The sequence below is a fragment of the Columba livia genome, chromosome 18, assembly GCF_036013475.1.
Source record: "Columba livia isolate bColLiv1 breed racing homer chromosome 18, bColLiv1.pat.W.v2, whole genome shotgun sequence".
Lineage (NCBI taxonomy): Eukaryota > Metazoa > Chordata > Aves > Columbiformes > Columbidae > Columba > Columba livia.
The window spans coordinates 9,296,672-9,310,934 of NC_088619.1; the positions used below are offsets into that span (position 1 = coordinate 9,296,672).

Sequence of the window (14,263 nt, forward strand, 5' to 3'; positions counted from 1 at the left end):
GTCAGGACGGGAGGCAGAGCCCACACCGCCCTGCGTGAACCCCATCCCATGGCCACACCGACCTCCCAGCGTGCAGAACAGCGCCTGGCCCATCCCGGCGGCCTCTCCTCTTCCTCTCCTCTCTGTCCACCGTCACCTCCACGAACCCTCCACGGGCTGACCCAGCTCCAGCTCAGACCCTTTCCTCTCTCCGTCACTCCTGCCCCATCTTCTCAAGCCCCCGGGACGGGCCAGACTCCGCAGCTCCTGTCACCCCAGCTCAGTGGGATGGCGCTTCCCTCCTCTTTATAGGCAGCAACACCCCAAAACTGCTGAGCGGGGCTGTTTCGTCCCCCACTCGCTCGCTGTGCCCATCGCTGCCGCCAAGACCTGGCCCACAGACCACATGGTTGGCATTTTTACAGCCATGGCAGAGGCTGAGACCTGCGGCCATGAATTGAAGGATTGTGCCACCTCGGATATCCCCGTCCCCTTGTCCATCCCTCCCTCCCTTTCGGGGACTGCTGAGCGGTGGAGGATGCTCACCCCACCCTCGGCACAGCCTCACGCGCGCCCCCAGCTCCTTGCTCCTTCCCGCAATTAATTCGAATGAATTCCTTCCTCCCACACAGAAAGGACGTTTTATTCTCCACCGAGGGGTTGAGAGCGGATTAACATCTCTGGAATTCATCCGCCAAGTCAAAAGGGAAAGAAAGAGGAAGGTATGCAGTGGAGGGGGGGCGGGCAAGCAAGAAATGCCGCCGCTCCTCCTCTGCCTTTCCAGGCAGCCCCATCGCCGAGCCGGGGAGGATTAAATGCTTTGAAAAGTTTCTGTGCTGCTTCCTATGGAAAAATCCAAGTCTGAGAGCTGGGCTCGGGGCGCAGGGAGAGCTCCTGCTCTGCCAAGGTCTGAGCCCACTGCACACAGCAGATCCCACGCAAAGCCACGCTCTGCTGTGCGGCCCCTCTGCCTGAAAGCAAAGCTGAAGAGAGGACCAGCTCATTCATCATGCAAATGGATAATTAAAGGAAACCAAGGAACGGTGTGTTCGTTCCTGCAATTTACAGTGTTTTGTAAACAGCCTAATCAACGCAAAAAGGGCTTGGAGTGGCTGCTGGTGAAGCACTCGTGACTGGTCACCACGGCTCAGGAGATCGGGACGGGATCCCCCTAATTACCTCTTCCAGGAGCTGTTTGTTTTCAGAGCAGCAGCAAGCAGCTCCACCAACCCAAAAGCCCTTCCCAAAGGAAGTGGCTCCCAAAGCCATCGCTCAGCAGAGCTCCCACTTCTCCCTTCTAGCCCCATGTCACTGAGAGCCCAGGATCTGGGGTCTCCATCAAGGACAAACCACTTCTCTCAGCCCCACCAGCCAGGAAAAAACAACATTTCACTTGTAAATCGGCCACTTCTGATCCCAGCCCCGGATTGACCATAACCACCAAGCCCCGTGGTGCCTGTTTCACAGAACCAGGATCGCGCTTGGGGCGCAAGGCAGAGCCAGGAACGGGGTCTGCTGCAGTGGGCAGAGGCCTCATCCTGCCCCTCCAAGCATCTCGGGATGGATGCTGTGAGCAGGGAGCAAGAAGGGCTGGGCAGCGTTTGCTGCTGCAGGATTTCCAGAGGACGCAATCAAGATAAAATCAAAACTAAGCTAAGGGATCCACTAAGCTGTAGGCAATGCTGTGAAACCATCACCTCCCACTCCCTCAGTGATCCCCAGCGGGGGGATTATAAATAGGTATTTTTAAAGGATGCTCTGTGTGGTGGGAACTGAAGGCCAACGTGGCGTTGCTTCCATCAGTAGCAGCTGGAAATTGCCACAGGGTTTTGCTGTTGGGAAAGAGTGGGGAGGAGGAGGAGGAGGAGGAAGAAAAGGGTCTTCACCCACAGCAGGAGGGGCAGAGCCTGAACCGTGGGAGCCAGGCAGGCAATGCCAGGAAGAGAAGGGCTGGATGGAGATGCCCACTGAGCAAAAGCAAAGAGTCAGAAACATCCCACCGCCCCCGAGGGCTGCTCCTGGAGCTGAGCAATGCCTAATGTTTGAGGAGGGAGAGCTCACCCAGGCTGGCCAGTGGGGTCCAGTAAGCAGGACTGGGATGCAGTGGGTGTCCCAGGACACGTCGGGTGTCCCTGCCCGCTCCCCGGCCCCAGGAGGCAGCTGTCAGCATCTGCACGGCAAAACGCCTTTGTCTTTGCTCCTCTCCCAAGCAACATTCCTCAAATTAGTTCCCCACTCCAGCAACCCAGCAAGGTCGGGTCATGGGGCCAGACCATGCAGACATGGTGTGGGCAGCTGGGAAAGCAGCAGGTCCCAAAAAGTGGAGCTGGGAGCAGCATCATTCCCTTTAGGGCTCTTCCCAAATGTGAAGGCAATAACGCTCGCATCCACCTCTGGCAAGAAGGGAAAGAATTCATCCCTGGCTTGTAGCTGGGCAAATCGCTGCTTGGAGAGCTGGAGGGTTTGTGGCCAGGCTGGAAGGCAAAGCGTGGGTCGGAAATGGGCCACACACCCTGGCACACTGAGCGCAACAGCATGAGCGAAGAGAAGGGCAGAGGGATGGAGGGGAAAATGGAGGCGGGACAGGCAGCCGGGACCCCTTTGCCATGGCACTGGGATGGGGTGGCCGGACCCTTCCCAGCCACATCGTCACCTCCTGTGGGTTTGCACCAGGGCAGGAGCACCCGTGTGCTGATCCCCGCTCCCCGCCGGGAGCACACTCACATCCCAGAAAAACATGGACCTGGAGCTGAAACACGAGGAGTCTCAAAGTGAAGATTTCCAGGCGAAAACTTGGTTTAATGCACACTAAGGGTTAACTCTGGCCACAAGCCCCCCCTTGCTCAGCCCTGCTCCCCAACACAGCCCCTCCGAGGGGTCCTGCTGGTCCCCACCCCGCTCTGCCCCCCGCAGCGCGTTCGCCGGCGCCTGCCCGGGCAGGACGGGGCTCGCAGCGCAGGGCCGGGCTGAGCGAGGCCTCGAGGGAGCCGGCGAGCTTCTGTGCGGCGTCAGGCTGCCAAGCGGCAGGCGGGAAGCACCTCCGGAGCACTCCGGAAAATTGCTTACAAATGTCGGGCCCGCCTGCTCCGCTGGCCGGGGCAGAGGCAGCGCGGCCGTGTGCTCGCCAGACGGGAACGAGACCTTCATCCGTGGCATGTTCAGGCTCCAGCCAGGGTAAAAGCGACAGTCCTTGGCCTTCGGGACTCTCACTGGTGTGGGGGACCAGGATGGTGGAGCCCCGCATGGCGTGTTTCCAACCAGCTCCCCTGACAAAGCAGCCCCCTCCAGTGTGCCTCAGTTTCCCCGTGGTGCTGGGCTGCAACTGGACAGTGGGGATGCCAGGCCGGGCTGGGCTCCCTGAGGGATGCAGGGGGCTCCCGGGGAGCAGCTGGCCAGGGCGGGTGCCTCACCCATGCTCCTGGCAGCCGGCCCGGCACGAACCCATATTTACTCCCCTGGGGCGCTCACCCAGCACCGTCTGTGCCGGCTGCGTGGAGCCAGGCGTGCCCTCGCCTGGCCGGGCTGGCAGCCCCTGTGCCAGCACACTGGGCACCCTGCGTCACCTGGTGCCCTTCACCGGACACATGGTCCCCATGGGGACACCCTTGAGCTTCCCTCGAGGGCTGGGAGATGAACACGATCTGGAGTGCTGAACCACTCGCTGGGAAGGAGCGATGCACACTCACCTGGGTTTGGCAGGGGAAGGAAATGCCCGAACATCCTGTGTCCCCTCCAAAGCGCCACTTGGAGACTCCTGCCCTGGCTGTCACACAGAGTCAGGCTCCAGAAAGCAGTACTTTCGCTGTGACCTCGCCCAGTTTTGTCTACCTGGTGTGGCCACAGCAAAGCTCCTCCACTGTGAGACACATCTAGAACTGGACACCCACCTCATTGCCAGAGATGCCTTGAAAAAATACACCTTCCTGCTGGTCCTGTGTGACAGACCCTCATCCCTTCCCCTCACCCTGAGAAATCACATCCCCACGCCATGAGCCTCCCTGCACGGCAGGTCTGAGCATCCCTGTACCACAAACATCCCTGTACTGCCAGGCATGAGCATCCCTCAACACCCAGCCTGAGCATCCCTGCACAACCAGCATCTCTGAGCATCTCAGCCACAAGCATCCCTGTACTACCAGCCTTGAGCATCCCTGCTCTGCTGGCCATGGGTACCCCACACACATGGATGCTCTATCTGGGCACTACAGGAACACCACCCTGCTGGTACAGGCAGCAGGAGAAGGGCCATGTGCTCTGCACACAGAAAATATATGCACATACCCTGTCTGGAAAATAAAATCCACCTGGGGACTCTCACCATTAAGCCAATAAAACAGCTAGAGGAGGTAATCAGCTGTGATTCAGCAGAGCACCAGCCCTCTCCGATGGTGGTAGCAGCTTGTTGGAGGTGGAAGGAGGTAGCAGCTTCACCCGATCTGCCCTGCCTGTCCGTGACCTGCACCGACAGCATGGGGTGGACCTGCCTACGGATTCAGTGGGTTCATGTCAGGGCTCAAGAGAGACTCGATATCTCTCCCAAAATCAAGAACCAAAAGAGGTGACATCCATCCCTCTCCTGCAGGAATCACCCTTCCCCATCACCCCTCCATCCACAGGCACGTCCGCTGCGGCCACCCACACCCGGCTCCTCCCGGCAAACCGGCTGCTTCAGCCTCAGTTTCCCAATAGGTTCAGAAGAGATTCACCTGCTTCGATAGGGAAGGAGCTTGGCCACAGAGACATTAAGAAACTCAACCAAAGTTGCCCAGCAAGCTTGGGACAGAGATTGGGTGAAAGCCAAGGGCTCCTGACCCCGGCTGCCTGCCATAGCCACCAGCCCGCACCCCAAACACTGAGCCCAGCGCTGTGCCCAGCTCCTGGGCAGGCAGGGGATCCCCTGTTTGCCTTGTCATTATGGCAGGTGAGTTTAGCTGCCAGGGTGCTGCCAGCTGGGATACCCAACCGAGCACCCATCCCTGTGTCCAAATGCCACGGGTGTCCAAGTGCCACGGGCGCTTTCCTGCCCACAAATGGCCCGTGCTGGGGTTTGAGGCTTCGCAGCACCCCTGCAAACAGCCTCCCCACCAACGCTGACAAACAGGTCCTCTGCCACGCCAGGCACCGAGGTGTGGGTCCGACTGGGGCTTTGCAGGGAAGGGGAGGGAAGGGGAGGCTGCAATTGGGGAAGCAGATTCTCATCAACACAGGGCAAACAGAGAGCGCGACAGAGCATGGAGCCCCTTATCTCTCCCTACACCAGCATCTGTCAACTCCTTAAGAATAATTGGTGTCTTCATCCCTTAAGAAACTCACCGAACCCAGGTGGACACACACGGGACCTGGCCAGGGCCCTGCCTGCTTTGACACTGCAGAAACCCTGCTCCTGGTTTTGGCAACATGTGCAGCAACCTGCTGGGAGCTGAACTCCCTGTGGATCCTTGCAGCATCCATAGGGCTGGACACAACATTCCAGCACTGCAAGCATCACCTTGCCAAAACACAGACTGCTTGTCTCTAACCTCAACAGCCTCCACCATTTACCCCTGACTTGAGCCCCAAATCTTAGGGTTTACAGCCACACAGAGCCCAAGGTGTCCCTGTCACCAAGTGTCTCTGCCGCTGGCTTGTCTGAGTCTCCTGTGGCAGCTCTGCCTCTCTCCCCATCTGTGCTTTCTCCTTCTCTAAGCTCTCCCATCCTGCAACATGTTCAGATATGATGATGGCAAAAGCAGGTGATGGCAAAGGCAGAGGAGTGTGAGAGGTCTAAGCCATCTGGCCTCCTCCCTGGGCTGGACAAACACGACAGGTAAAGGAGGGTTTGGGAACATGGCAGCAAGACCATGGAGTCAATTTGGAGCCTTTTTCCCAGGGAAAATCCAACAATTAAGTTTTTTAAAGAGGTTGGCAGCAGGAGGCAGTGGGGACATCATCCCTGTGCAGCACAGACATCGATCGCTCACCCCCAGTTCAGCCACCCCAGGACCCTGAGTCAGACCCCCAATTTCCCCCCACCGCTTCCCCCATAAGCAAAGCAGGAAAAAACAGGCAGCTTTTTCAAAGCAAAGGCTCCTAGAACAATGAAAGGAAAAGCCAAGTCGGAAACCCCATCCCCATCCGTGCAGCTGGGAAGAAGGTGCAGTTCTCGCCTCTTGTCCCCAGGTTTAGCAGGGGGGAAACAGCATCACAGGATTCCTTTGGGGCTAGATTCAACCCTTGCAAAAGCCAAACTTGTGCTCCTGCTCCAAGATTCAGGCTCCCAGAAGGATCTCAGCTGTGTGGTGGGATGAATGGTGCTCACTTCCCTTCCCTGCAATAATCTGGGGGTTTGCTCTGGCTTCCTACCCCAAAGAGATGCGACCCAGCCCAGCTCCCCCAGCAACACCCCTTCCCCATAGAACCAAAATTGCATCCCCCAGCCATGGCCAGGATGGAAGCAGCTGGGAAAGGCTTTGGGTGGGGAAAGCCAGGCGGCTCCTTCAGAGATACAACAGCTCCTTTCCCAGCTGGCCAGGGAAACGCGTTACCGGGAGGTGAAGTCACCATCCCTGCTGGGACCTGGCTATTCCGCTCTCCAGGATATGAACTCAGAGGAGCTGTATTTGCCCAGGGAAGAGGTGGAGCCTTTTCCATTTCCCCCATCCTTCCGAAAGGACAGGACGCCTCCTGAGCGGGAAGAGATGGGGCGATAGCGGCGTGGGCCGGCGGCCAAGCTGAGCTCTACCCGAGCCCATGGTGCATCGCTGGGCACACTGCGGGGCCAAGAGCCACCCACAGGCTGCAGGACACGGGGACCAGCAGAGCATCTAGTCCAGCATTAACAATGCACCTTGGCTCCCATTCCATACTGGTTCCAACTGGTTCCTCTAGGAGCCAGGGGAGGGGCAGCATGTCCAGTGCCCCCCAGGTACCCAAGACACCCTGACTTACAGACACCCACAGCGTCCTCGTTAATGTGATACCAAGCAACTAGTGCATTAATATAATCTGTGTAGGATGCTCAACAGATTGACGAGAGCAGAAATAACACAACAGGGACTTAGGGAGATTAGGACAACAAACCCAGGCAGATTCAACCTGGGAAAATTACAGGCTGTGGCATCTGGGCAAAAATAATCTGACCAGCAGACGGTCAATGGGAGGAAGAAAGAGGGGAAGCAGGATGCGGGGAGACGGCGAGAGCAGTGTGAGCACGGGCACGGAGGGAGCTGCCAGTGAGGAAAATAACCTTGGCAGCCCTGTCGCTTCCCAGGGTACCATCTTTCATCGTGCCCAGGGCTGTGAACATGATAAGGGCTCACAGGGAACATGAGAGGCTTGTGGGGACGTGAGAGGTGAGCGGCAGGAGCTGGCAGCCAAAGGACTTGCCTCGCACGGAAAGATTAGGGCAGGTCAGTAAGTCTGGATTTGCTGAGCAACAGTTAATTAGGGAGGGTGAGCAGGGACGCAACAACCCACCTACACCTGGAGGGTTTTGACGCTCAAGAGGAGCACATAGCTATTCATTTTATGGTTCTAACAATGAGCCCTAGATAAAAAGTAGAGCAGCCAAGAGCTGCAAGCTCAAGGGAGTGAAACAAGGATCCAGCCCTGTGCTGTAGCTTGGGTGGATGCAGCAAATCACAGCTCCAAGGGGTGGCAGAGCCAGGCTGGGTCCAGGGTACGGGGCTGCCATGGCCCTACAGCATTCTGAACCCATCACTGCCAGCCTGGTACCCACACATGACAGCCAGCATCTGGGAGCTGCTCCGGCCAGCGGAGCTGATACCTGAAGCACATGATGACGCAATTGCTGGAAATCCTGTGACATCCTGCCCCTTTGGTCCCAGGGAAGCTGCTGTGCGCCTGGAGTTGGCTATCCCCACCCTGGATGCTCTAATCTAGGCAAGGCACACACAGGATGGGAAGGGAGGCACCGGGAGGTCACCCAGAGGGTCGATGGTTCAAGTGCTGTCATTCCTTCCTGAGGCCCCAGCAGCCGGGAACTGAATTATCCCAAAAGCCCCCTCCTCCGCCACCAGCCCGCGGGTGATCAACCATCGGCAGCCAAGAACTAACCTCAAACCGCTGCTGGCGGCTGCGCAGCCAGGGTCTGGAGTCTCACGCGGTTAAAAATACCTTGCAGATGCCTTTCCTCAACTCTGACCCTGAGAGCCGGTGCTGCTGCCAGCCCCGCTCAGGGACGAGCCAGCAGGGTCCCTGGGACACACAGCCTGGTCACTGCAGGGATGGGGGCAGACGCTGCCTAGGGACTGAGTTTTCCTCCCTGCGAACCAAGGATTCCTGCTCCTGGGGGGCTGTTGCCTATACCCTCTATTTCCAAACCCAAACGAGAGGCTCTTTGCCTCCTAGAGCTGTCTTCCAGCAAACAATGCATGGACTATCCAGTTCCATCTGAATGTCAACCTGGATCCGAGTAGCTTGAGTAAACTTTTTCCTTCCCTCCTGGACAGACCTGACACGTGGTCTCTGGCTCCTGCTCATCCCAAGGGATGCTGGACAGGTGATATGCGGAGCTGGTTCCCACTTATGCCATATCACTGCAGCCATTCGTGGCATCTACGATAGGAAAGAGCAACAGGATCTCACCTGGCAGTGGCTGCTCGGCGCTCCCAGGCTGTAAGAGATCCCTCTCCAAAGCCCCTCTCTGGTGATATCAAAGGTGCAGAGGGCACCCGTCTCTCCCATCCCCTGTACGAGGTTGTGAGCAGGACAGCCTGTCCGCTCCATGCTGCCACCAGTGGGCAGGGCAGTGTGACAGGTCTGTCCCCAGCTGGTACAGGTCCAGCTCCCACCAGCCTAGGACAAGCAGCCTGAGACAGACCCGCCACTGCTCTCTCCTCCCCCTGCCAAGACCGGGGAGGGCAGCGCGGCCCTGCCTGTGCCCAGCGCCAGGACTCTCTGCCAGCCAGGTCAGACTCCCCGGCTGCCCGCCCGGGTTCCTGGCTTGCTGGGCAATGCCACAAGGTGGGAGAAGCCATCGCCAAAATCTGCAGAGCATCTGGCCGACAGCACTTTTCTTGCACCGTGACTGGAGTGGGATGTTTTCACCCAGCTGCAGCAGCAAAGGATTCCCCCAGGACCCTGGTCTGCAACAAGACCCCATCTGTGGGGAACAGGAGAGGGACACGACAGCTACATGACCATGATGCCCTGTGCCACACTGCCTGTCCCCAAAGGGCAGCAGAAATCACCGATAAACGCCCTTAGTAGCCAGTGATGTTGTACATCCCTGAAGCGGCATCTCCCATCCCTGTGGTGGAAGCAAAAACTCACACCAGGACTCCATGCCTGTCTCTCTGCCCCCATGGCAGCCTCGGCAGCTACTGAGTTATTCTGGGCGCCACGTTCCTGTCCCCCTCCCCTTGTCCCAGCTGCTCTAGGGCTGGGAGGGAGCGCAGCGGGTTCCTTCCATGACCCAGCCCGCACGCCGAAGCCGGACGGCAGCTGCTCAGGGACCAGCTGGGGACAAGGGCGACACAGAGCAGCCCTGTCCCCCCACATACTGCGAGTAGGACAAGGGCTGATTTACTGCAAGGTCAAAGGCATCAGAATATAACTGTGATGGATAAAGCAGGGTTGGGTCTGAGGACCCCCAGTCCACAGGCTGTGCTCTGGTCAGCAGTTTCCCACGTGGGGACGGGGAAGGCAGTTGGGGGCAGCACCTCTGAACCCCTAATGAGCACCTCAGCCCCAGAGGTAAACTGAGGCAAGGGCAGCATCCCTGGCCCCTCATCAAACCAAGATTGTGCCCAGCTTCCCACAGGGACCCTGCCACCTATGGGGACCCCACGGCCAGGTCAGCCCCCTCCATCCCGCCTCAGCATTCCCCACACCCCAGCCCAACGGAGCGGTGGTGGGACACAAGCCAAGGCCTGCCCGCTCCCTGGACCCCTGCCGGCAACCCGATCTGTTTACGCCTTTCCAGCATGGCGGGTGCGTGTCGGGAACGGCCCCGGCAAGCCCGAGTTGGCGGTGGGGATGGGACGTGGGAGCCGAGCACAGAAACCCCCGCCTGCCGCCTCGCAGCATCCTGGGGCAGTGGTGGGGAGAAAGAGGGGCGTTCACAGGGTTCCCCTCCCTCCCTCGGCTCCTTTTCCTAGGCAAAAACACCCCTTCTTACACCATGCCACCCACGGCACCCCTGGCCAGGGAATCAGAGTGGGTTGCCTCATCTCCAGGCCCTGCTGGCAAACAGCTTTCCAAGCCGTGCCAATGTTGCTGAGAAAGCGAACCAGCCCTGGACGCTGTGTGTCCTGTCTCCGCCGACGAGGCGCCAGCTTTGCAAGCACATGGTCAGGCACGTGTGAGGGCTCATGGTGCTGACAGGCACATGCTGGTCCCTGCCCCAGTGCCCAGGTTGTCCCCAGGTGGGGCTGAGCAAAAGCACCCACCTACACTGCTCCCAGGAGATGTTTATCTGGGACAACGCTCATGGGTGACACCAACACCTGGTTCAAATTTGGCCTGGTGAAGCCACAGGCATTCGCAGCAGGCTGCAGCGGGACGGAGTCGTGACTTTGGGGGCTTAGAGCTGGACCCTGCCATGTCCCCACCAGGTTTGGGGTGGAGGGAACAGAGAAGCAGCTCCAGGGTGTCCATGTGCAGCCCAGCATGTGCTGCTAAATATAACCAGTGGGACAGATGCTCTGAGACAGGGAGCCCGTGCCCCAGCACCGCCGAGGGGGAAGCTGAGGATTCCCTCAAGGTTTGAGCAGCCCTCGGGGTTTGGCCACAGAGCAGGGTCAGAGCCGGCTCCTCTGTCTGTGCAGGAGCCTTTTTTCCTGCAAGGAGGAGCATTTTCCCTCTTTTTAACCCATCAGGATTATAGAGTGCTCATTCAAGGAAGACAGGAGGGCTCATGCAGCCCTTCCCACCCCTCTCAGCCCAACAAATCCAAACCTGAGTGCTTTAGGCCAACCAGAGCAGCCCAGAGCAACCCTCACTGCTGTGGCCGTGCACCAGTCCCCACACTGCTGGCTGGGCTCACCGTGCACCCATGTCCCCCCAAGGACAATGATTAGCTGCCGGGAAGAACTCTGGTCCCTTTTGGTAACTGTGCTCACATGGCCTTGCTGTGGCAGGGACACAGAGGTCCCCAAGGGGACGCACAGGCTGTGAGTTGAGTGTCCTGCCCAGCAAGAGAAGACACTTTCCCAATCCACAGTCTTCCTCTTGCTGCTTGTACCTAATTTGGCTCCAACTGGAAAACCCCCTTCAGGTTTATCCCTGCCCAGCCTGGCAGAGAAACAAGCCGATGCCCCAAGGTGGGGGGAGCGAGGGCTGAGAGCCAGCCAGACCCTGGAACTGATGCTCCAAGGGGACAAAAGGCACCTACAAAGCAGGTGGGAGAGCCCAAGGCAGCCTTGCTGCTGGTGGCACCTCTGTGCCAGGCAACCGACATCCTCGCCACGTTCACTGACTCCCTGCACGAGCAGACAGGGCACCTCACCTAACCGGCTGTGCCTGCGGCCGTGGGCAGCGTTACAAAACCTTGGGAGTTTTCAGCCCTTGTGGCACAGCCAACAAGGGCTCCAGCTCCTGGGACGGCACCCGGGGGAGACCGGGGCGGGGGTCCGGGCACGGCAGCAGTGCCAGGTGCTGCCGGCTCTCGGCACAGCCTTGGCTGGAGCCTGGCGATGGAGTGGTGCTGGCGCTGGCAGGGCTTGGTGGAAGCGCAGCCGGACATGTTGCACCAGGCCTGGGATGCTGCAGGAGCTGTATACCCGCTGTGTGCACAGGTTTCCCTGCTCCCTTATCTCGCCATCGAAGCTGCGCCCAGTTGCAGCTCCAGCCATTCTCTCCAGGGCTGCAAAGGGCTCAGGGTGCCTGCGCACCCACCCAGGCACAGGCTGCCACAGCCTCGGGCATCCCACAGAGCACAGGATGGGTGAGGACGCACAGACCTTTCCCGGGAGGGTAAAGATCATCCCAGCAGAGCCATTTCCAGGCAGCCTGGGCATCTCCAGACAGGTCTGTGACTCACCGGGACACCTCAGCAAGGCCCAGGAGATGTTACAGCCCCAAGGTTCAAGCAGGTCCCTCCCTCTCCATCCCAGGCACAATTTTTCAGGGGAGCCAGGGTGGGATTCGAGGGAAGTTCAGGTAGTTGCAGCTCCTCCCCACATCCCCCCGCTTGTTAAAGCAGCCTGAAAAAGGTGGTTTATCGTTATTTAGTTTCTGCCCCTTTTCATACTCCTTTGCCGGAGCTTTTGCCAGCGGCAGGCCTCGGGTCTGGCGGGGGGCCAGGCCAGCCGAGGCGCTTTTAAAAACAAAGCAGGGCGCGTGCATGCACACACACACGCACGGCACCCAGCCCCTCTTTTAACTCTTGCCGGGGCGATGCCGCATGGAAGATGGTTTTCAGCCGGCAGGAGCGTGCTGCCACATGCTCCAGACTGACTGGAAAGCATCTTCTGCGGGGGGATGCTGCTGAGATCCAATAATTGGCTCCCCCCTTCCCAGGGAAGCCTTCTTGCGGCACCAGGATCCCAATAGAGAGGTGGCAGGAGTGATGCTGGTGATGCTGTTGTGGTCCATGGGGACCCATTTGTCCTAGACAGGGATGATGCTGCGACCCCTTTGTAGGTTGTTGCTGAGATCTTCAGAGCCAGCAGCCCTGTGGGGGAATGAGGATGAGGAAGAGCACGATGATGTTGTCACCTAAAAGCAGCTACTCTCTCACACGGTAGAAAACCAGGCAGTGCCGGCAGCGCGCACACAGCATCCCCAAACCCACTGGGCCGACTGGCTTTTCGTACAGGTTGCTGCCACTCAGAAAACCTTTATCCACCAGCTCCCTCCTGCCTGCAACCAGCTCCATACCCCCAGCACATCCCTGGCCCCAGTCAGAGGACAGGATAACTGCACCAGCAGTGTCCTTGTCACATCCCCTCCTCCCTGCCTGAGTACAGCCCTGGGGAGCACCGTTCCCATTACAGCACCCATGTGCCACCGGCAACCGAGCACACACTGTCCCATGGCTCGGGGCTGCCCTCCATGTCTGCCTCCAAGCTGTCGGCATCTGAATTGTCCCGCGTTTCTGGGTCAGGCAGCCAAAACAGCCTCTGCAGCCGTCAGGAAGGGGAAGCGGAGCCCCCTGGCCTGGGCTGAGTCACTGGGAAGTACCCAAAGGATGGAAATCCCACCTGCAACACCAGGGATCTCCTGTGAGATGGGCAAGATGCTGCCCAGGCACCCCCAAGGGAAGGCAGCGTGACCCAGAGCAGACCCACCAGAGCCCACGCTCAACCCCTTCCCCATAATTGGCCCTTTTTTCCCCCCAACTCTTTTACCCAAGCAGGGAAAAGGCAGGAGGTGGCCCAGGCTGATGGCAAGGAGCCACAGGCTGCCCTTCCAAAGAGTTTTTAAAGGATGAAGACAAATATAGACCAAGGATGGGAGTCAATGCAGACCTGTGAACACAGGGAGATGGGGTTCAGAGGGGCACGGGGCTGGGTGCCCCAAGGAGGCCATGCCCGATGCCGTGGGTGATGCCCAGCGTTGCCTCCTCCATCTCCCTGCACAACACTGTTTGCTCGTGCCTTATCTCCCGTGCTCAGCACGGTGACGTTTTCCCCGGCTCTGGGCACACGGGTGGCAGCAGGGCCCCTTTCCAAACACAACACCCACTAGAGACCGGCTTTGAAAAGCAACCACCCATTCACTCCTTTTGCCACCACTGCCTGCACAGGACTCTTCCTTCCTGGGGAGAGAGACGAAACAAAAGGGGCTAAACCCGGCCACGAGCTGGGACAACCGGGATGCAGGTGGGAAAACATGCCAAACAAACACCAGGCTGCTGAAGGAGCCCCCATTCCCACGGATCCCGGAGCTATAGGAGGAAGAAGGAAGGATGGACCCCCCCCGTGCTGTGCAGCTGCAGCCCCACCGCCATCCATCTCCGCAGCCATCGGGCTCACCAGAGCCTTTGAAGCCTCTTTATCCCCACTCCCACCCACCCACCGCAGGCTGGTTCACAAGCGGGTTTCAGCAGGCTGCGGGGTCCGGCGTGGGGCCGTCGCCAGCCAGGCTCCCCGGGCACGGCGCCTCGCCCCGCTCCTGGCTCGGTCTCGGCGGAAGAGGGAGTTTTGCCCGTTTCGGCAGAGTTTCTCGGCGTCTCTCCGCAGGCGTGCCCACAGCCTTTCCAAGCCGGTGTGCGGCTGCGGAGCCGGTCCAGCCCGTCAGACCTACAGCGCGCGGGGAGAGGAGGGGAGGACACAGCCGAGAACACTTGGGAACTCATCGTCAAAACTTGGGCTTCAAGAGATGTGGTCAGGGCCACACT

The 14,263-nt window shown here is 59.1% G+C and overlaps 1 protein-coding gene across 10 annotated transcripts in view; it reads right to left on the reverse strand.

Annotated features, from left to right (window-relative positions):
• Window positions 1–14,263, reverse strand: part of CASKIN2 (CASK interacting protein 2) — a 77,589-nt gene that overhangs the window by 12,763 nt on the left and 50,563 nt on the right. Inside the window, exon 1 of one of the 10 annotated variants that reach the window (XM_065034032.1) lies at window positions 63–13,917. The exons of the other annotated variants lie outside the window; for them this stretch is intronic. Within the exon in view, the coding sequence (XP_064890104.1) occupies window positions 63–93 (31 nt within the window). The 5' untranslated portion in view covers window positions 94–13,917. Of the gene's footprint in view, window positions 1–62; window positions 13,918–14,263 lie in introns of those variants that run through there. 10 annotated transcript variants of the gene reach the window in all.